The sequence below is a fragment of the Gorilla gorilla genome, chromosome 21 (assembly GCF_029281585.2).
Source record: "Gorilla gorilla gorilla isolate KB3781 chromosome 21, NHGRI_mGorGor1-v2.1_pri, whole genome shotgun sequence".
NCBI lineage: Eukaryota > Metazoa > Chordata > Mammalia > Primates > Hominidae > Gorilla > Gorilla gorilla.
Window position 1 is genome coordinate 13268394 of NC_073245.2, and position 21084 is coordinate 13289477.

At 41.9% G+C, this 21084-nt stretch overlaps 1 protein-coding gene, 1 non-coding gene and 1 pseudogene across 5 annotated transcripts in view; 1 reads left to right on the forward strand and 2 right to left on the reverse strand.

The window, feature by feature from the left end:
- DNAAF9 (dynein axonemal assembly factor 9) overlaps positions 1 to 21084 on the reverse strand; it is a 162265-nt gene that overhangs the window by 113529 nt on the left and 27652 nt on the right. For all 4 annotated transcript variants that reach the window (XM_031004883.3, XM_031004884.3, XM_055372473.2 and 1 more), the window contains 4 exons: positions 17189 to 17313; positions 16045 to 16141; positions 15063 to 15169; positions 863 to 940 (listed from right to left, as the gene is read on the reverse strand). In XM_031004883.3, coding sequence (XP_030860743.3) covers positions 863 to 940; positions 15063 to 15169; positions 16045 to 16141; positions 17189 to 17313 — 407 coding nt within the window. The remainder of the gene's footprint in view (positions 1 to 862; positions 941 to 15062; positions 15170 to 16044; positions 16142 to 17188; positions 17314 to 21084) is intronic.
- LOC115931808 (U6 spliceosomal RNA) lies at positions 1383 to 1486 on the forward strand. The gene has a single exon (XR_004068254.3). It is a non-coding gene; the product is annotated as a U6 spliceosomal RNA (small nuclear RNA).
- Positions 1837 to 4514, reverse strand: LOC109024396 (ubiquitin-conjugating enzyme E2 variant 1-like; annotated as a pseudogene).

Below are 21084 nucleotides of genomic sequence, written 5' to 3' on the forward strand. Positions count from 1 at the left end.
AGACATACCCATTTGTTTAAACACTGTCTAGAGCTGTTTTCATGCTACTATGGCATTGTTAAGTAGTTGCCACTGAGACCATACGGCACACAAAGGCTAAAATATCACTAACTAGACTTTCACAGAAAAAGTTTGCCCCCTGGGCACTTTGCCCCCCGGGCCTCACTAATAATTTAAGTAATGAAAACACTACATATCAGAGTATTTGAAAAACAGCTAAAGGAGTGCTTATAAGAAATTTTTAATTGAAAATAAGTAGCCAAGTGAAGAACGGGAAAAGAGTAAGGAAAGAATTCACTGCATGGAAAGCAGAAAATAATGAAATAGAACATAGGAACTTATAAATAATCCCAGCACTGGTACTTTGGGCCTGAAAATAATGAAATAGAGAAACCATTAGCTTAATTGTGGTAGGTTATAGTATTTTTTCATACCTTTTTTTTTCCCTTCATGCCCTTGTTGTAGTTGACAGTGGTTATTGCAAACTAATCCTTGATTCCTTTAAGCCATAATCTCATCTTTCTATCTTTTCATGCCAGAGAAAGCCTTCTGCATTGTTTTTCTAAAGTCCAGTCCAACAGAAAGAATGCCTTTAGATAAAAACCTAAACCTAAGGCCAGGCAGGAGGCCCTGGTTTTGCCTCCAGTGAAGTCACCTCAGAGTGGAAGAGGGAGCAGTGTCACTTTGCCAGGCTCCTTTATACCCCCAAGGAATTCAAGACAATAATCAAGAAAGAAACTGCTCTATTTTTTGACCGAAGCAAACTAAAATATCCTTTGCATTTCTTTAAATTAAAGATCACTAGCAGGTAACTGAGCTGGATGTAATACTAATATTTAAAAGTTACTGTTTGGCTCCTTACATCTGAAAGCAAACTCTCCAGAGACATAGGATCCATCTTGCTGTAGACATTCCATAGATTCAAACTCACATCCTGCAACTGCAACAGAGGGCAAAAACATTGAAATAATTAAGTCAATATCATTAGGACAATCAGAATTACTTTCTGATGTTCAGAAATGACTCTTTTGGTGTAAACTAGTGTGAACAGAATAATAAATCAAAATTTTATCAATTATATTTGCCCTATACATATTAATAAATGTTTTACCATACAAGGAAACTATTTTTTCAGAAACTTTGGTACTGATTATCTTCAATAATGGGCACATATATATTTATACATACATACATGCACATACAGACTTGTGTATATTGTATATTTTTTGCCTTTGTTTTAAATAAAATTTTAATCAAAATAATCCATGTCCATGGCTTTAAAAATCAAATGGTATAGAAGGCTTACAATAAAAAATGGTAATCCCCAACTCCAACCTTTCCCAAACCCCCACTAGTCTCACTCCTCATAAACAAACACTTAGGTGCTCCCTTCAGCAGCACATATATTAAAATTGGAAGGATACAGAGATTACCATGGCCCCTGTGCAAGGATGACATGCAAATTTGTGAAGCATTCCGCATTTTCAAAAAATAATTTTTTTAAAAAAGAAGCAACCACTTAGAACTCACTTCATTTTATTTTTGGTATTTACCTCCAGTTTTGATATAATATGCTTCTATCACTATTTTTTGATTTATCAATTTAGAAACTAAATATTGACTTCTGGCAAAGATGTAGTTCTTCTACACCCATTCCTATTCACAAACTGTTTCTTTCTCAAACTCTCGGGCTCAAGTAATCCACCAACCTCAACCTCCCAAACTGCTGGGATTACAAGTGTGAGCCACTGTGCCCGGCCCCCAAACTGTTTACACACACATATCCTAACATCATTTAATATCATAATATGACTTTTTTAGTTTATTAATAATAACTTTTTTTACACAATGAATTGCTTTTATTTTGGTATGCATCCAAATTTCAGCATTTAGTGGTCCTGAACAGAAAGTGGAAAGATGCAGCAGTTTGCCAGGAGGTCAAGCCAACCAATTTCGGGGATCTGCTGTGCACACCGGGTTCTTTCTTAATCCCTGCTGAGGATCTTGAGAAGCAGCAGCAGCACCAAAACCAAGGCATGCACCGGATTCAAGGTTCTTTTTGTTCCAGTTTTCAGATTCCAAACTAGACCCCAATGGATTGCAAGGATGACCATGAAAGCCCTGTTTAAAACTTCAATTTTTAAAAGCAAAAGCCATTACATGAAAGTAAAACAATTCAGAAGGATCACGTGTGCTTCCAAGTGTCTTCATGCGGCCTTTCTCCGAGTTTAACCACCAAGGACTCTGAGAGCTGGCAGGTCTGAGTAACCCTGGTGACTATTCTTTTCACCTTATCAAAACCTGAGCTAAAAACAACCCATCAGCCAATGACAGCAGAGGGTGGCAGGGCTGAGGACCCAATATTCATTTCCCAGGCTGGTGGAGAGTGAATAAGTACGGTTACAAAATTAAACAAGGGAGGTCAAAGACTCTTTCCAACCTTACCTGATGGCTTCTGGCCAAAGCAAGGAAGTCTCATGGAAGGTGTTGGGTGGTGATGGTGCAAAAAGGATCTCGAGGAGGGAATAAAAAGCAGCACCCCTCGATAAAGGTGGGGGAGAGAAGACATGGGGAAAGCTCTGAATTCCTCACCAAAGGCCAATCTCAGAGGGGAGTGGAGGGGTTACAATCTATGCTTTGGCCAAAGGTGGGAGTGGAGGAGTGTGGGGACAGGATGATGGCTTGGAAGGGGCATCATTTAAGACTTAAACCAGGGGTGCAGGCAAAGCACCCCACACACCCAGCAGTAGTCCCACAGGCTGCGACCTGAAGCCTTCACATCTACTCTAACAAGCCCCCCAGGCTAGACGGCTGTTGTTGCAGGGAAAGTGGGAGGTGGGAGGGTAAGGGGAGAAGGCAGAGACCCCAGGCTGTGTAATCAGCAGCAAAATGACTGTGTGATGTGTCTTTTCAGTTGAGTTAGATGTGCCCCACCAGTTATGATGGTAATCAATTTAAACAGACTTTCTTGATCCCAGAAGTTCAACTACATGGACAGTGGCTACACTTGACAGGATGATTTGTTATAGCACAACTTATATATTTCAAATGGACAAAAAATTAGTATCATTTACAGTATCTTAACTTCCTTTGAATGGGAGCTTCCTTTCCAGTATTCTGAGGTCTACAAGACATATCTAGAAAATTTACTACTGAAAAATGAAGACTGCTTAAATCGAATGTTGGGGGGAAGGGGAAGGGCCTGTGGTTTTTCTTTTCGGTTAATTGCTCTAACACTGTCCTTCAGGTGGCTGAGGGAGTTTCATATTTTCTTTAGACATCATTAGGCGCCGAAACTCTTGCAGGACAACTTTGATGCTATATGAATTCTGCCATTTTGCTAGCACTGGTATGGCTCTTGGGTCCACCACTCCATTAGAACTATTAACTCCATTCATATTAATTTTTTGTTACAAATATTACAAAGGGGGGTGCTTCTGAGTATTTAGGTCCATATTCTATTTTAAGGCTGTATATTCGGTTTTCATAAATTGTTCCTGGAGGCCCAATTATCATCCCTGTCCATCTTGTAAGTGTCATGTCTTCGTAATCTTCTAGACCCCAGCTAACTGTGTCATCTCCTACTCCTTTCTGGCTTTCTTCGAGTTCTTCCAACAGTTGGAAATTGCAAGGGACTTTTACTACTGAGCCTGTGGTGGCTGCCATCTTGCATTGCTGTCGCTTGAAGCGGTTTATTAACAATTATTGTTCACAATGTTAAAACCATGTAAATATTATTTACTGCAGGCTAAGTACATTTTACATTCCAATTTGCTTTCTTATTATTATTCTTAGAAGTACTAACAGCTTCATTTTTTTCACCTGTATAATTTTTTTTTTTTACAAATCAATTCTGTTTTTTTCTACCAGCCCCATCCAATTTGCCTACTCCACGGTGTCTCAACAGCAACACTATTTTCATTTTGGGCTTGACATTTCTTTGTTCTGTGGGGTTGCCCTGTGCATTGTAGGCCCTCATTAGCTGCCTATAGCACCCGCCCCCGCTGCTCCAAATGCAAACCAAAAATATTTCCAAACATTGTCAAATGTCTAGGGGGAAGGAGGAGACAAATTCACCCTGACTGAGAACCACTGACTTAAACATATCAGAAATTCAAATTCCCTTTCTTCTTCTACCTCATTCTGGCTGGACTTTCACGTTCTTTGATATCATCCTGGAGCTCTCAGTTGATGGATTTTGCTCTGTGGGTTACTTGTCTCCTCTTTCTTGGTTAACTACCTTTTTGATGGAACACATTATCCAACAGCTAAGAAAGGATTAATGCAGGCCAGGCACAGTGGCTCACGCTTGTAATCCCAGCAATTTGGGAGGCCGAGGCGGGCAGATCACCTCAGGTCAGGAGTTCAAGACCAGCCTGGCCAACATGGTGAAACCCCGTCTCTACTAATAATACAAAAACTAGCCAGGTGTGGTGGCACACACCTGTAATCCCAGCTACCTGGGAGGCTGAGGCAGGAGAATCACTTGAACCCAGGAGGCGGAGGTTACGGTGAGCCAAGATCGTGCCATTGCTCTCTGGCCTGGGTGACAGAGTGAGACTCCGTCTCAAAAAAAAAAAAAAAAAAAAAAGAAATGATTAATGCAAAGCAAACTTTTTTTGTTTTTTTTGTTTTGTTTTGTTTTTAGTTTTAAAATGTCTTTATTCTGGCCAGGCGTGGTGGCTCACACCTGTAATCCCAGCTACTAAGGAGGCTGAGGCAGGATAATCACTTGAACCCAGGAGGCAGAGGTTGCGGTGAGCCGAGACCATGCCATTGCTCTCCAGCCTGGGTGACAGAGTGAGACTCCGTCTCAAAAAAATAAAAAATAAAAAAAAGATTAATGCAAAGCAAACTCTTTTTTTTTTTATTTTTATTTTTTAGTTTTAAAATGTCTTTATTCTGGCTGGGCATGGTGGCTCACACCTGTAATCCCAGCTCTTAGGGAGGCAGAAGCAGGAGGACAGTATGATCCCAGGAGTTCAAGACCTGCCTGGGCAATATAGAGAGACCCTGTTCTCCACAAAAAGGAAAACAAAACAAAATAAAAAGACATAAAATGTCTTTATTCTGTCCTCATGACTATGACTTTGGATTCTTTATTTTCTCTGCACTTCATCTTGGATAGTTTCTACTGCTATGGCTTCAGATTCACTCATCTTTTCTTTGGCATTATCCAATCTGCCATTAATCTCATCTAGTGTATTTTTCCTCTTAAAAAATTCTCAATTATTGCATTCATTATTATCCAGTGTATTTCTCATCTTAGACGTTGTAGTTTTCATCTCTAGAAGTTGATTTGGGTTTTTTTTGTTTTTGAGACAGGGGTCTTGCTATGTTCCCCAGGCTGGCCTTGAACTCTTGGGTGCAAGTGATCCTCCTGCCTCAGCCTCCTGAATAGCTGAGACTACAGGCACATGGCACTGCGCCCAGCTTTGGGTCTTTTTTTTGTATCTTCTATGGCTCAGTCTTTCCTCTAGCTTCTTGAACATATGAAATGCAGTTATAATAACTGTTTTAATGTCCTTTTCTTCTAACATTTCTGTCAATTCTAGGCCAATTTTGAAGACTGATTACCTCATTATCAATTGTGTTTTCCTGCTTTTTTTAAGCCTGATGATCTCTGGATGCCAGACACCATGAATTTTACCTTGCTGGGTGCTAAATATTTTTGTATTCCTATAAATATTCTTATGCTTTGTTCTAGAAAGCAGTTAAGTTACTTGAAAACAGTTTGATCCTTTGGGGTCCTGCTTTTATGAATTATTAGGAAGGCCTGGAGCCACTGCTCAGTCTAGGGTTGATTTTTCCCTGCTACTGAGACAAAATCCTCCTGAGTGATCTACCCAGGGCCCAGTGAATTACAGGCATACCTCAGAGCTATTGCAGGCTTGGTTCCAAATCACTATAATAAAGTGAATAATGCAATAAAGCAAGTCACACAAATATTTTGGTTTCCTAGTACATATAAAAGTTATGTTTACAACACACCATAGTCTATTTTGCAATAACACATCTAAAAAAATCAAATGTACACACCTTAATTTTAAAAATACTTTATCACTAAAAAATGCGAACAATCAACTGAGCCTTCAGTGAGTCATAATCTTTTTGCTGGTGGAGGGTCTTGCCTCCATGCTGATACCTGCTGACTGATCAGGGTGTTGGCTGCTGAAGGTTAAGAGGCTGTGGCAATCCCTTTCCCTCCCTTCCCCTCCCCTTCCTTTCCTTTCCTTCTTTTCTTTCTCTCTCTCCCTCTCCCTCCCTCTCTCTCCTTCTTTTCCTTTTTTTCTTGAAATAGAGTCTCCTTCTGACACCCAGGCTGGAGTGCGGTGGCACAACCATAGCTCACTGCAGCCTTGACCTTCTGGAGCAATCCTCCAGAAAGACTGCTTCCTTCTCAAGCAATCCTCCTGCCTCAGCCTCCAGAGTAGCTAGAACTACAGGTGCACCATGATGCCAGCTAATTAAAACAAAAATATGTTTTTGTAAAGATGGGATAATGTTATGTTGCTCAGGCTGATCTTGAACTCCTAGTCTCAAGTGATCCTCTTGCCTCAGTCTCCCAAAGTGCTAGGATTACAGGCACGATCCACTATGCCAGCAGCCATTTCTTAAAATAAGACAACAATGAAGTTTGTCACATCAGCTGACTCTTCCTTTCACAAAAGACTTCTCTGCAATATGCCACACTATTTGATAACATTTTATTTATTTATTTATTTATTTATTTTTAGGAGGAGTCTCGCTCTGTTGCCCAGGCTGGAGAGCAGTGGCGTGATCTCAGCTCACTGCAACCTTTGCCTCCTGGGTTCAAGCGATTCTCTTGCCTCAGCCTCCTGAGTAGCTGGGATTACAGGTGCGTGCCACCATGCCCAGCTAATTTTTGTATTTTTAGTAGAGACAGGGTTTCACCATGTTGGTCAGGCTGGTCTTGAACTTCTGACCTCAGGTGATCCACCCACCTTGGCCTCCCAAAGTGCTGGGATTACAGGCATGAGCCACCGTGCCTGGCTGTGATAGCATTTTACCCAAAGTAGAACTTTTTTCAAAATTAGAGTCAATTCTCTCAAACCATGCCACTGCTTTATTAACTAAGTTTGCAGAATATTCTAAGTTCTTTGTTGAAGCTTCAACAATGTTCACAGCATCTTCACCAGGAGTAGATTCCATCTCAAGAAACCACTTTCTTTACTCATCCATAAGAAGCAACTCCCCATCCATTAAAGTTTTTAACATAAGATTACAGCAAGTCAGTCACATCTTCAGGCTCCACTTCTAATTCTAGTTGTCTTGCTATTTCTACCAAATCTGCAGTGACTCCCTCCACTGAAGTCTTGAATCCCTCAAAGTCATTCGTGAGAGCTGGAATCCACTTCTCGCAAACTCCTGTTAATGTTGATATTCTGACATCCTCCTATGAATCATGAATGCCCTTAATGTCATCTAGATTGGTGAATCTTTTTGAGAAGCCTTTCAATTTTTTTTTGCCCAGATCCATCAGAGGAATCTATTGCCTAACAAAATGTATTTCTTAAATAATAAGCCTTGAAAGTCGAAATGACTTGATCCATGGGCTGCAGAACGGATGTTGTGTTAGTAGGCATGAAAACAACATTAATCCTCTTGTACACCTCCATTAGAGCTCTTTGCTGTCTAGCTGCACTGTCAATCAGCAGTAACACTTGAAAGGAATCTTTTTTTCTGAGAAGTAGGACTCAATAGTGGGCTTAAAATATTCAGTAAGCCATGCTGTAAACAGATGTGCTATCATCCAGGCTTTGGTGATCCACTTAAAGAGCACAGAGTAGATTTGGCATAATCCCGAAGGGCCCTAGGATTTCCAGAATGGTAAATGAGCACTGGCTTCAACTTAAAGTCACCAGCTGCACTGGCCCCTAACAAGAGAGTCAGGCTGTCCTTTGAAACTAGGCACTGACTTCTCTCTATTTATGAAAGTCCTAGAGGCTGGGCGCTGTGGCTCACACATGTAATCCCAGGACTTTGGGAGGCCGAGGTGGGAGGATCACTTGAGCCCAGGAGTTCAAGACCAGTCCTGGCAACACGGTGAGACCCCATTTCTACAAAAAATAAAAAAGTTAGCTGGGCATGGTGGTGTACCCCTGTAGTCCCAGCTAGGTGGGAGGCTGAGGTGGGAGGATGGCTTGAGTTTGGGAGGTCAAGGCTACAGTGAGCCGTGATCACACCACTGCACTCCAGCCTGGGCAACACGGTGAGACTCTGCCTCAAAAATTAAAAAAAAAAAATTAACAAAATAAAAATAAAAATAAAAAAGAAAGTCCTAGATGGCATCATCTTCTTATACAAGGCTGTTGTCAGCACTGAAAATCTGTTGTTTAGTGTAGCTACCTTCATCAACTATCTTAGGCAGATCTTCTGAATAACTTGCTGCAGCTTCTACATCAGCACTTACTGCTTCATCTTGCACTTGTATGTTATAGAGACAGCTTCTTTCCTTAAACCTCATAAATCAACCTCTGCTAGCTTTAAGCTTTTCTTCTGCAGCTTCCTCACCATTCTCAGCCTTCACATTAAAGAGAGTTAGGGCTTTGCTCTGGATTAGGCTTTGGTTTACTGGAATGTTTTGGTTGGTTGATCTTTTATCCAGACCACTCAAAGTTTCTCCGTATCAGCAATACGGTTGTTTCACTTTCTTATAATTTGTGTTCAGTGAAGTAATGCTTTTAGTTTCCTTCAAGAACTTTTCCTTTGCATTCACAACTTAGCTGTTTGGTGCAAGATGTCTAGCTTTCAGCCTGTCTTGGCTTTCAACATGCCTCCTTCACTAAGCTTAACCATTTCCAGCTTTTGATTTAAAATGAGAGAATTGTGACTCTTCCTTTCACTTGAACCTTTATTGGCCATTGTAGGGTTATTAATTGGCCTAATTTCAATATTGTTATGGTCAATGAATAGGGAAGTCAGAGGATAAAGCAAAAAATGAGGGAACAGCCAGTCAGTGAAGCAGTCAGAACACACACATCATTTAAGTTCATCATCTCATATGAGTGCAGTTTGTGATGCCCCAAAACAATTCCGATGGTAACATCAGAGATCACTCAGCATGGATTATCATAACAGATATAATAAAAATGAAAAAGCTTGAAATATTATGAGAATTACCAAAATGCGACACAGAGACACAAAGTGAACACGTGCTGTTGGAAAATTGAAGCCAACAGGCTTGCTGGATGCAGGCTGCCACAAACCATCAATTTGTTTAAAAAAAAAAAAAGCAATATCTACAAAGTGCAACAAACCAAAGCACAACAAATTAAGATAGGCCTGTATGTGTTTTGCCAGTCTAACTGGTGAAAACAGGCACTGTTCTCAGCCCAGAACACACATCAGGCACTATCCTCGAATCCTTTCAGATAGGTTTCTCTTGACCTTGAGTAGTTACCACACACACGACTGCACTGATCAGTATTCTGCTGAGTACTGACTGGGGCAAGGGGAATCTTTGGATGGTTCTTTCCTCTTTAGTACTCTAACTGCTTTGGTCTCCGCAGACTCCCAGCTGCAACTCCTAACTCAGGCAGTGCGCTGGGCACCACCTGGGTCCTCTCTTCTCTATGCTGTGTCTGGAAACTTTCTCAAAGTGATAAGCTAGTACCATCAAGGGGCTCACCTTGATTGTTTCCATCTCTCAGGGAATCAGGATTCCTCACTGCCTGATGCCTAGTAAGTGTTTTTGTTTTGGGGGGCTTTTGTTGGTTTGGGAACCAGTTTTTGTTGTTTTGTGGTGGGTGACTTGTTTTTTCTTCCTGGAAGCCTTTTTTTTCTTTTTTGGCCAAACTTACTGACCAACTTCCTGGAAGCTTTTTTTTTTTTTTTGAGACAGAGTCTCGCTCTTTTGCCCAGGCTGGAGTGCAGTGGCATGATCTCGGCTCACTGAAAGCTCCGCCACCCAGGTTCACGCCATTCTCCTGCCTCAGCCTCCCGAGTAGCTGGGACTACAGGTGCTCGCCACCAAGCCCAGCTAATTTTTATATATATTTTTTTAAGTAGAGACGGGGTTTCACCGTGTTAGCCAGGATGGTCTCGATCTCCTGACCTCGTGATCCCCCCGCCTCGGCCTCCCAAAGTGCTGGGATTACAGGCATGAGCCACTGCGCCCGGCCATCCTGGAAGCTTTTAAAGATATTCTTTCATCCAGGCTGGGTGCAGGTGGCTCATGCCTGTAATCCCAGCACTTTCAGAAGCCGAAGAAGGCAGATCACCTGAGGAGTTTGGGACCACCCTGGCCAACACGGTGAACCCCATTTCTACTAAAAATACAAAATTAGCCAGGCATGGTGGAGCATGCCTGTAATCCCAGCTTCTCGGGAGGCTGTGGCAGGAGAATCGTTTGCACCTGGGAGGCAGAGGTCGCAGTGAGCCAAGATCATGCCATTGCACTCCAGCCTGGGCAACGAGAGTAAAACTCTGTCTCAAAAAAAAAAAAAAGATATTCTTTTATCCCTAGTGTCTGAAATGTCACGGACAGATTTAAGGGTCTTTTTTCCTCTTCCCATTCATACTTAAGTGATTTAATTTAAAACCTTTTATTTCTCTTTATGATTGGGAATGTTTATGTTTTAAAAAGATTTCTTCCCTTATGGTATCCTGGCCTCCTCTTTCTAGAAATTCTACTCATTGGATATTAGACTTCTTAGATCAGTCTTCTAACATTTAAAGGTAACTTTTTTTTTTTTTCAGATGGAGTCTCGCTCTTTCGCCCAGGCTGGAGTGTAGTGGTGCGATCTCAGCTCACTGCAACCCCCACTTCCTGGGTTTAAGCAATTCTCCTGCCTCAGCCTCCCAGGTAGCTGGGACTACAGGCGTGTGCCACCACACCTGGCTATTTTTCTATTTTTAGTAGAGACGGGGTCTCGCTGTGTTGACCAAGCTGGTCTTGAACTTCTGACCTCAAGTGATCTGCCTGCCTCAGCCTCCCAAAGTGCTAGGATTACAGGTGTGAGCCACCAAGCCCGGCCTAAAGTTAACTTTAAAGGTTAAAGTCTTTTAACTTTTTTATCATATTTTCTATCTCCGTGATGTTTTTATTTTACCTTTCTAAAGAGTTTCCTAACTTTACCTTCCACCCCTCTATTGATTTTATCAATTATGATTTCCTAGAGCTCGTATTTTCCATACATTCAGTTATTACAACATTCACTTGTCTTATGGTTGACAAATCTTACATTTTTCTGGGCATCCAAAAAGAGTTTTATGTCTTAAGTTTTCTTCTATACCTTAAATTATCTTTGGGTCTTAATGAACTGGTCTTTTTTAAAAAAAAAAAATTGATCTTTTTCTTTTGAGTTACTGCTGTTTAATCAAATGTCTGGTGATCTTTGGCTTCCTATTCATACTTTGAAATGAGGCAATGAAAAGGCTAACTGGAAGGTGTATGTTCCTGATAACTGTTATGCAGAGCTTCTATTACTGGGTCTCCATCCCCTTATATTCTACATGCCGAAATGTGAACAGCTTTACTCTCAGGAAGCAAAAACTACACTAGCCAATGAAATCTCTTGGTTTTGTCTTGCCTTTCAGTTTATTTATTTCATTTTTATTTATTTATTTTGAGACAGGGTCTCACTCTGTTGCTCAGGCTGGAGTGCAGTGGTTCAATCAGCCCACTGCAGCCTGGAGCTCCAGGGCTCAAGCTATCCTCCGGCCTCAGCCTCCCAAGTAGATGGGACTGTAGGTACATGCCACTGTGCCTCGCTAATTTTTTTTTTTTTTTGAGATGGAGTCTCACACTGTCGTCCAGGCTGGAGTGCAGTGGCATGATCTTGGCTCACTGCAACCTCCACCTCCCAGGTTCAAGTGATTCTCCTGCCTCAGCCTCCTGAGTAGCTGGGATAACAGGTGCCTGCCACCACGCCCAGCTAATTTTTGTATTTTTAGTAGAGACGGGGTTTCACCATGTTGGCCAGGACGGTCCCGATCTCTTGACCTCATGATCCACCCGCCTCAGCCTCCTAAAGTGCTCAGATTACAGGCTTGAGCCACCGCGCCCAGCCGTGCCCAACTAATTTTTTTAAAATTTTTTTGTTGCCAGGCTGGTCTTGAACTCCTGGCTTCACGCGATCCTCCCGCCTTGGCCTCCCAAAGTGCTAGGCTTGATTACAAGTGTGAGCCACTCACCAGGCCCTTTTCAGTTTTTTTACAAAACCTCCACCCAAATCTGTTCTTTGTTTTTCCTAGGGTGGAGGTGGCATCTGCAAATGCCTGGTTGACTGTCACTTGAGGGGAGAGGAGAGTGGCAGAGGGAGGTACAGACTATTACATAACAACCTTCAATTTAATTCTTTCCTTTCAATATCACCAATTTCCATTCTCTATTCTCCACTTCATCATCTTCTTTCCCATTGATTTAATCTACTTGGCCCCTTCCTCTGTATTCTGGAAAAGCTTTTCAAGTGTGTCAACTGATTAGATTTTTTATATCTTTTTTTAATGTAAGTTTTCATTCTACTAATAAATTTTGAGACTTCCTACAATCTTTTCTTATATGTCTTCCATCTCCCTTTTTAATTCTGATTGCTCACCTCATTGCTAGATCTCATTTCTCTTTTTATAAGTTCTGTTCCTAAAAAGTACCAAAAAGAGAAATTTTCTCAATTATTTTTGTTCCTTAAAGAAAATCTTTTTTTAAAGCATGCTGATCTATCCCTGCATCTAATATGTTGTGGTATCTTTCTTACATTTTGTTGACCCTTTTCCTAATTCTTATTCTATCTTTCAATATGAAGATCTATTTGTCCATAAACAGATGAATGAATGCTCACTGGCTACTCATTATTTAGAAGTTTGCTATTAGGATCCTCCCCTTGTGGAGCTGATTGATGTAAATTTACATTACCAGATCACAGTTCCAGCAGTGGGAGAGTAAGAAGGAGGAAGTTAGAGGCAGAAAACACCCTAGCAGAGGAACTTCCCTGTACTGCTTCCCAGGAAGAAAAAATTATCTATATCGATGACTCAAATTTGGCCCAGCATAAATGCCAAGTAAAAGCTGTGGCTGGGCCTGGCTTTCTTTCTCATGCTGGCACCTACCACATGAGGAACAAAACACATCTGGGCTAATGACTTTCTTCTGGGTATGGCCATATAATACAACACAAGTTTTAAAAATTAAGTTATTAAGTATAGCTCTCCTTTTCTTAGCCTGCAAAGGAGGCAAGAGCCTTTCTGGCTCAGGCAGTCATCAGGCCATCAGAGTGGAGTAGAGAGGACACTGGCAGAGCCCATCTGTAGGCCAAACTGCTCCACACCTCAAAGCACTGGAAAGGGCAGGGGAAAGAAGACTGAGGTGGGGTAGAATGAGATGGAGACAAAAGGAAAGTATCTGAAAATAAAAGTGAGCAGCTACAGAAAAGGACAGGATGTGGAGAGAGGGACCTAGAGAAGACCTATAGTAACTCTTCCTTTATGATGTGTACCATTTCCTCTTCATGGCCCATCCCATTTCCTAAAAACACCATCCTAATGTAAAGATCTACATTACTTTTCAAAGGTGTTTTTTTGGAAGGAGATAACGTTCTTTTTGAATGTGACTTCATAGTGTGACGCACCTTAAGGTCAGAAAACCTCTCTCATTTGGGTTATGTCAACTATGTGGCCTCCCAGTGCACTTCTTCCAATGTGATTCTAGCTGCAGCCCAGTGGTTAGGAGCACAGGCTCTGAAACCAGACCATCTGGACCTGGCCCCAGCTCTGCCTCTCACTAGCTCTGTGAAACTGGGAAATTCATTTAATTGCTCTTGAACGGGGATGTACCTCAGAGGGTTACTATACTTACCTCAGAGGGTTACTATAAGAATGAAACCAGTCAATTCACATAAAGTGCTTAGAAAAGTACCTGGCATATAGTAGGCACTCAGACCTAGTTCATACAATTAATTAAAAATAAATATTACCATTATTAATTAATATTATAAAAATGTTAAGTTTCTTCTCTAACCCCTATGGCCTGCCTCCCTTCAAGCCCCTACTCTTCTAAGTTAGACAGCATTAATTCCCAGTAGGGGAAGCTTCCACAGCTTTGTGGGTGTTCTGCTACTTGTAGTCAACGTGAGAATACTGTGATTTTGGAAAAGGAAAAGTGGAGTCCAAGTGGTATGCTTCCCTTCAGCCCCACAGCCCATGCTGCTCCATTTCAGAGGATGTGATAGTTCTCCCAGGCAAGCCTCCAGTCATCTGCTAGGGATGCCAGTACTTCTCAGAGGGGTAGAAATTAGCTCTGTGCCTTGCTTCTAAGGGACTCACTTACTCTCTCCCTAACAGGATGTCCCCATTTCTAGCATGACAATGTTCCCCGTCCCTGGTTTCCTGTACCGGGCAGGTCATTTCAGTGGGGATCCCATGGAGGCACATGGATACTCGTGGTCATGCTGCTAACCTATCAGGCCATTTTCCTTAATCTGTACTCTGGACCACACCCTGTCCCAGACTCACTTAAGAAATATTTACTGGTCATTTTCTAGATGCAAGGAATGCTGAAATAAAAGACACTGCTCTTACCAAAAAAGCTAATCTTTCCATTCCTCTAGTACATTGTACTTATCCAAATTCTGCACTGTCCCTTTCACTGATCTTGAGTAGTTCTCAAATTATATAAATTTCTGAGGTACAAACAACAACAAGTTATGTTTTTGTACTTAAGGAGCTTCCAGTACAAAGACCAGGGTGGATGGGTTGGTGGGCAAGTGGGTGAGTGTGACAAATGTGTAATAACAGGATCATAAAAGCTGTAGGAAAAGTCAATCTAGGAGGCTACAGGAGTAGACAGGAAGAACAGTTAGCTGAGAATGGGTTAAGGGAGAGGAAGGACGGAGAAGAACTCCAAGAAGAAAGGACACAGGACCTCAGTCTGGGACTAGCCTTTAGCAGCAACTATTTTCCATTTCAAGTGTCCTAACTTGCTCCATGCCCCTGTGAGGTAACTGCCAGCTTTTTGGTGTTATAATAATGCACACTCACATGGGTTCTTCATAAAAACAGCCCAGTGGCAGACAAAAACTAGGCATACTGCTTTTCATACATACCTCATATTTCATGGTAAAAAATCCATCCCCTCCAATGCCCTCAAGTGCAAAGGCCTGTACAATTGGCCATTTCTCCACCACAAACATATCAAATATCTGCAAGTGACCTAGAAGAATCAAATACAACAACACATATCAGATACCATCCTGAATATAACAGTCTAAACCTGATCTAACATGGTTAGACAGGTATCATTTCTCACGTGGTCACCAGGGCCTCACCTAGCAAAATAAAATTCAAACAGATAAAATGGTTAGATATTAAAACTAGCAATACAAAATGAAAGTCAAGGAAAATTCAAACCATAAACAAGTTACATTCAGATTTCTTTAAAGTATATTGTAACATTCCAGTTTCCTGAGTAAATTAAGTAAAAAATAAGAGTAGTCTATTATATCTGACTTGCATCATTCAGTGGGAATAATTATTAACAGACACAAACTTGGCTCCTTTCCCTTAAGAAACATAGCCAATCAACTTCCTCAAGGGAAAACTACGAAAGCAAAAATGTTCCTTTCTTGTTAATAATAGCTTCAATGTGCAAGGTTTTTTCTTTTTGTTGTTGCAATACAAGCACTGCTAAACTTGATAGTTTTTCCCTGTATTTTACACATCATTTAAAAACATGTCAGCATATCTTTTTAGAAGTTATCCAAATCCCTCTTTCTTATTACCAAGATGCCCCAACATCTATACTATACTCTTTGCATAGTAAGTGTTACAGCCATGTCAATTGTGCTAAATTCTGTATCAGTTCTTCTACCTGATTTTGGGCAGCCTGCTGTGTTGCTGCAGAAACTTCACAGTAATTAATACAAGCTTGCACAGAAAAGTCCCCATACTTAATTCTGCTTGATGTCTTTGGTAAAAATAGACGAAGGGGTTTCTCAGCTGAATGCCCCCAATGAAAGGAAAAGTAGTGACGTTCAATTCACACACCACCTAAGCAAGGTTCTAGAAGGCTTGCTGTCAGATACTCACCTTGGGAGCTGTAAGGAATGCCAATTCTACTACAGTCTCGAACCATGTCCACAAAGCTGGCAATTTTAAATTCTTCTGCGGCTTCTTCATCTTCATACTGAAGAGAGAAATCAAAAGAAAAATAAGCTCTGATATCACACAAATTCCCATATTTTCTCTGCATTTTATCAATCAGAGTTGTCCCAAATGACATTTACAGAGGACTGCACCCAAGGAGGTGTTTCCAAAGCCAATCTTTTTCATTTGCTAGTCAGAAAGACTTGTTATGCCCTTATTTCATATTATACCCAAAAATCAACTGAAATGGATCAGGAAACCTAAATGCAAGAGATAACACTTTTCCCCAAAAAAATTCCGCCAAATACTCATATGGGAGGAAGTGTTCTTGACCAGTATCAAGTCACAACTTTCATGAAATCCTAAATCTCAAATCCAAACTTGATTTCCAGTCAAACCCTTGAAAAGGGCCCAAAGGGAAAGAAAAACAGATACCAAGACATTCAAACACAGGAATGTCAGAAAGCTTAAAAAATTCTCCCAGGGAGCCAGGCATGGTGGCTCACGCCTGTAATCCCAGAACTTTGGGAGGCTGAGGTGGGCGGATCACCTAAAGTCAGGAGTTTGAGACCAGTCTGACCAATGTAACAAAATTCCGTCTCTACTAAAAATACAAAAATTAGCCAGGTGCCTGTTGTCCAGCTACTCGGGAGGCTGAGACAGGAGAATTGCTTGAACCTGGGAGGTCGAGGTTGCAGTGAGCCGAGACTGTGCCACTGCACTCCAGCCTGGGTGACAGAGTAAGACTCCGTCCCAAAAAAAAAAAAAAAAATCCCAGGGCAGTCCCTAGGCACTAATCCCCTAAGAGATGGGATTCAGGATGGTGATGAAGAAGCAGGCAAAAAGTTAAGTTCATAAACTTACCACTAGGTCCCAATTTGAATAGCCTCCTTTTGTCTCCACAGGCATACAATTTATCTATAAGGTAGCCTCAAAACAAAATATGAAATTCTCCACTTCAAACAGATAATCTTTTTTGTATAATCACACTCTGCAATTTGATTGCTGATCCTATTTCAGATCAACACTTTCCTTAAAGAGTATTCTTGGAGAGTCTCTAGGTGCCTGTCTTCTCTTTTCTTCTTACCTCATTTTCGGTCATGCAGTGGAAATGCAGATTTCTCCAATGTGCCACATAAGGTAAGAGATAGCGAAAGTTTACAGGATTACAGTACAGATGGACGCTATCCGATTTAATCAATATAATTACATCTGTAAGAAAAAATCAAAACACAAGACTGTCAAACACATTTCTTTTAGATATTTTCTGCCCACATAATTAGTAAAACCACTGAAACTACTTCAGAGACAATGTAACAAAACTCTAAACTGAAAATTATTTAATTAAGCACTGTGCCTTGTAAACCAAAAAGTATCTGAGACAAGTCTCAATCAATTTTGAAGTTTATTTTGCCAAGTTTAAGGACATGCCTGTGACATACCCTCAGGAGGTCCTGAGAACATGTACCCAAAATGGCTGGATAACAGCTTGATTTTAGACTTTTTAGGGAAACAGAAGTTACCAGCAGACATCAACCAACACATGTAAAGTGTACATTTGGTTTGGTCCAGAAAGTCGGGGTCAGGAGTGAAAGTGTCCTTTCATGTCATAGGTGGATTCAAAGATTTTCTGATTGGCAATTAGTTGAAAGAGTTAAGTTTTATTATCTAAAGATCTGGAATCAGGGCTGGGCATGGTGGCTCACGCCTGTAATCCCAGCACTTTGGGAGCCTGAGGCGGGTGGATCACGAGGTCAGGAGTTTGAGACCAGCCTGACCAACACGGTGATACTCCGTCTCTACTAAAAACAAACACAAAAATTAGCCGGGTGTGGTGGCGCGCACCTGTAATCCCAGCTACTCAGGAGGCTGAGGCAGGAGAGTCATTTGAACCTGGGAGGCAGAGGTTGCAGTGAGCCGAGATTGCGCCACTGCACTCCAGACTGGGCGACAGAGTGAGACTCCGTCTCAAAAAATAAAAATAAAAATAAATACAGACCTGGAATCAACAGAATGTCTGGGCTAAGACAAGCGGTTGTGGAGACCAAGGTTCTTCTTATGCAAGTGAAGCCTCCAGGTAGCAGGCTTCAGAAACAATAGAAGGTAAATGTTTATCAGACTTAAAAAGGTACCAGATTCTTAGTTGATCTCCCCTGGATCAGGAAAAGACCTGGAACGGGAAAGGGATTCTCTACAGAATGTAGATTTCTCTGACAAGAGACAGCTTTGCAGCACCATTTAAAAATATGTCAAAGGAGTATATTTTGGGATAAAATACTTAGATTTCTTTCAGGGTCTGCTATCTGTTATGTTATGTATCTTACTGCTATACAATAGCAATTTGGTTGGTCTTAAGATCTGTTTTCTTTCTTTTTTTTTTTTTGACAGGGTTTCACTCTGTCACCCAGGCTGGAGTGCAGTGGCATGATATAGGTTCACTGCAACCTCTGCCTCCCAGGCTCAAACAATCCTCCTGCCTCAGCCCCACAAGAAGCTGGGGTTACAGGTGAGCGCCACCATGCCTGGCTAATTTTTATTTTTTTTTTGTAGAGACAGGGTTTTGCCATGTTGCCCAGGCTGGTCTCGAACTCCTAAGCTCAAGGGATCCAGTCACCTTGGCCTTGAAGTGTTAGGATTACAGGTGTGAGCCACTGCACCTGGCCAAGATCTCTGTTTTAATGTTAATGTTGGTCAGTTATGCCTGAATTCCAAAAGGAAGAGGACATAATGAGGCACTGCCAACCTCCACTTCCTATCCTGGCTTGAACTCGTTTTTCAAGTTTACTTTGGAATGCCCTTGGCCAACAAGGGGGTCCATTCAATTGGTTGGAGGGCTTAGAATTTTATTTTTGGTTTACAGCTTCAAAGTGACTTTAGAACTTTCAAATGTTGACAGCAAGAATTTCCTAGTCCCCAAACAATACTCCCCCTACCATGGCCCTCTGGGTCTGGCAATGCAGTTGCAGAATGAGTCAAAGAACAGCCTCCATCTACTGAGGCATAGTGTTCACATAGTCACATCTATGGGACCAGACATAGCTGAGTACTTCACTGCAGAGGTCAATACCATATGGAAATCCCACAGCCTAAGGCCACTGAGGCAGGGAAACAGCACCAAATATGGCCAGTGACTAGTTGTCCCTCAGACATCAGTGTCTAAAGCTCTCAGCTGTTGGCTTATCTGGCTCTAAGGCAATTGCAGGCCCAACGATACTGCTTGTCCCTTTAGGAAGAGTTATTGTGTGCAGTGGTGAGCTTTGTACGCAGGAAAGACTGGGAGGAAGGAAGTAGAGGCCAGTGGAAAGAGCTTCTATAAACAGATCAATAGCTTACAGATTTAAGGAATAGTCTTCAATGCTCATGGGTGAAGTAAATAAAGCAATCCCAAGGATGCAAGTAAACCTAGGTAAATGGAAGAGCCATGGGATGGGGTAGAATATTAAAGCAGTTTGACAACTGAGGACAAAGGCAGTCATACTTCCAGAAGAAAACCAGAGGCCCCATTCTATGGCTCCTCAGAAACAAGAGCCATTAGGCCTCCTAACAAGATGGAAGTAGATGTTGTCAGAGGTAAGAAAGGCACACGCATAGGGGCAGAGAACACCTGACGCAGCAGGTGTAGGACAATGCCAAAAGGGTAATACAGTGTGACAGACCACACCTGACAAAAACATCTTATAAGCCCAATAAATACTGACCACATCTGACCACACAGCTGAGTGGCCTCCTGAAATAAAACTCCATGTGTCTGACCTTTTAAGCCACTCTAAGCCCCATGCCCGTAAGGCCCAGGGTGTTCCAGGGAACACAGGATGTAGCAGCCTCATCACTATTGACTCTTTAGGTAAGCACAAGAGTCAAAGGGTAGCAAAAGGTGGAACGGAGGCCCCTCTCATCTCTCAGCATATTGGTCTTTCTCACACACTCCCTCCAAGAGCCCTTCCCTGAGTCATTCGTAGACCACCCGCAGAGGAATGAGAGTTGGCTATTACCTGGAGACTGAAGGCTTCTGGTGTGTATTATACTCTACAGTAAAATGTAACATGCCTCAAAGAATTAGGATCCAGTAAGAGACATAACATAGTAGTTACTAAACCTAAAGTAAGCATTCCCCAAATCTCTTAGAACTCTGGTGTTATCACTATGAACCAAAGTTTAACAGAGTTTACAGTCAGGTAAAAGAGGAAAGCATATGAGAATCGGATGAATACGTAACCTATTTAAAAGCTGCTTTTAGGCTGGTGCGGTGGCTCATGCCTATAATCCCAACACTGTGAGGCCAAGGCAAGCGGAGTTCAAGACCAGCCTGGCCAACATGGTGAAATCCCTTTCCTACTAAAAATACAAAAATTAGCCAGGCATGGTGGCGGGCGCCTGTAATCCCAGCTGCTCGGGAGGCTGAGGCAGGAGACTCCACCAGGAGGCAGAGGCTGCAGTGAGCCAATATCACACCACTGCACTCCAGCCTGGGTGATAGAGCGAGACTCTGTCTCAAAATAAATAAATAAATAAAAGTTGCTTTTAGAAGTAAATTCATGTTGGCCTTTCCCCCTCTCATATGAGATCGAAATGTAGAAATTTGGTGATCTCTGCTTTCCAACTACTTGTATAAACAAATTTATTAATTTGTAGGAAAATGCTCATTTCCTAAGCACCCACTGTGCCAGGTAAAAAGATAAAAACAGGCCAGGCGTGGTGGCTCACAGCTGTAATCTCAGCACTTTGGGAGGCCAAGGCGGGATCACCTGAGGTCAGGAGTTCGAGACCAGCCTGGCCAACATGGTGAAACCCTGTCTCTACTAAAAATTCAGAAATTAGCTGGGCATGGTGGTGCATGCCTGTAATCCCGGCTACTCGGGAGGCTGAGGCAGAGGAATCTCGAACCCAGGAGGTGGAGGTTGCAGTGAGCCAAGATCGCACCACTGCACTCCGGCCTGGGCAACAGAGCAGGACTCTGTTTCAAAAAGAAAAGATAAAAACAAA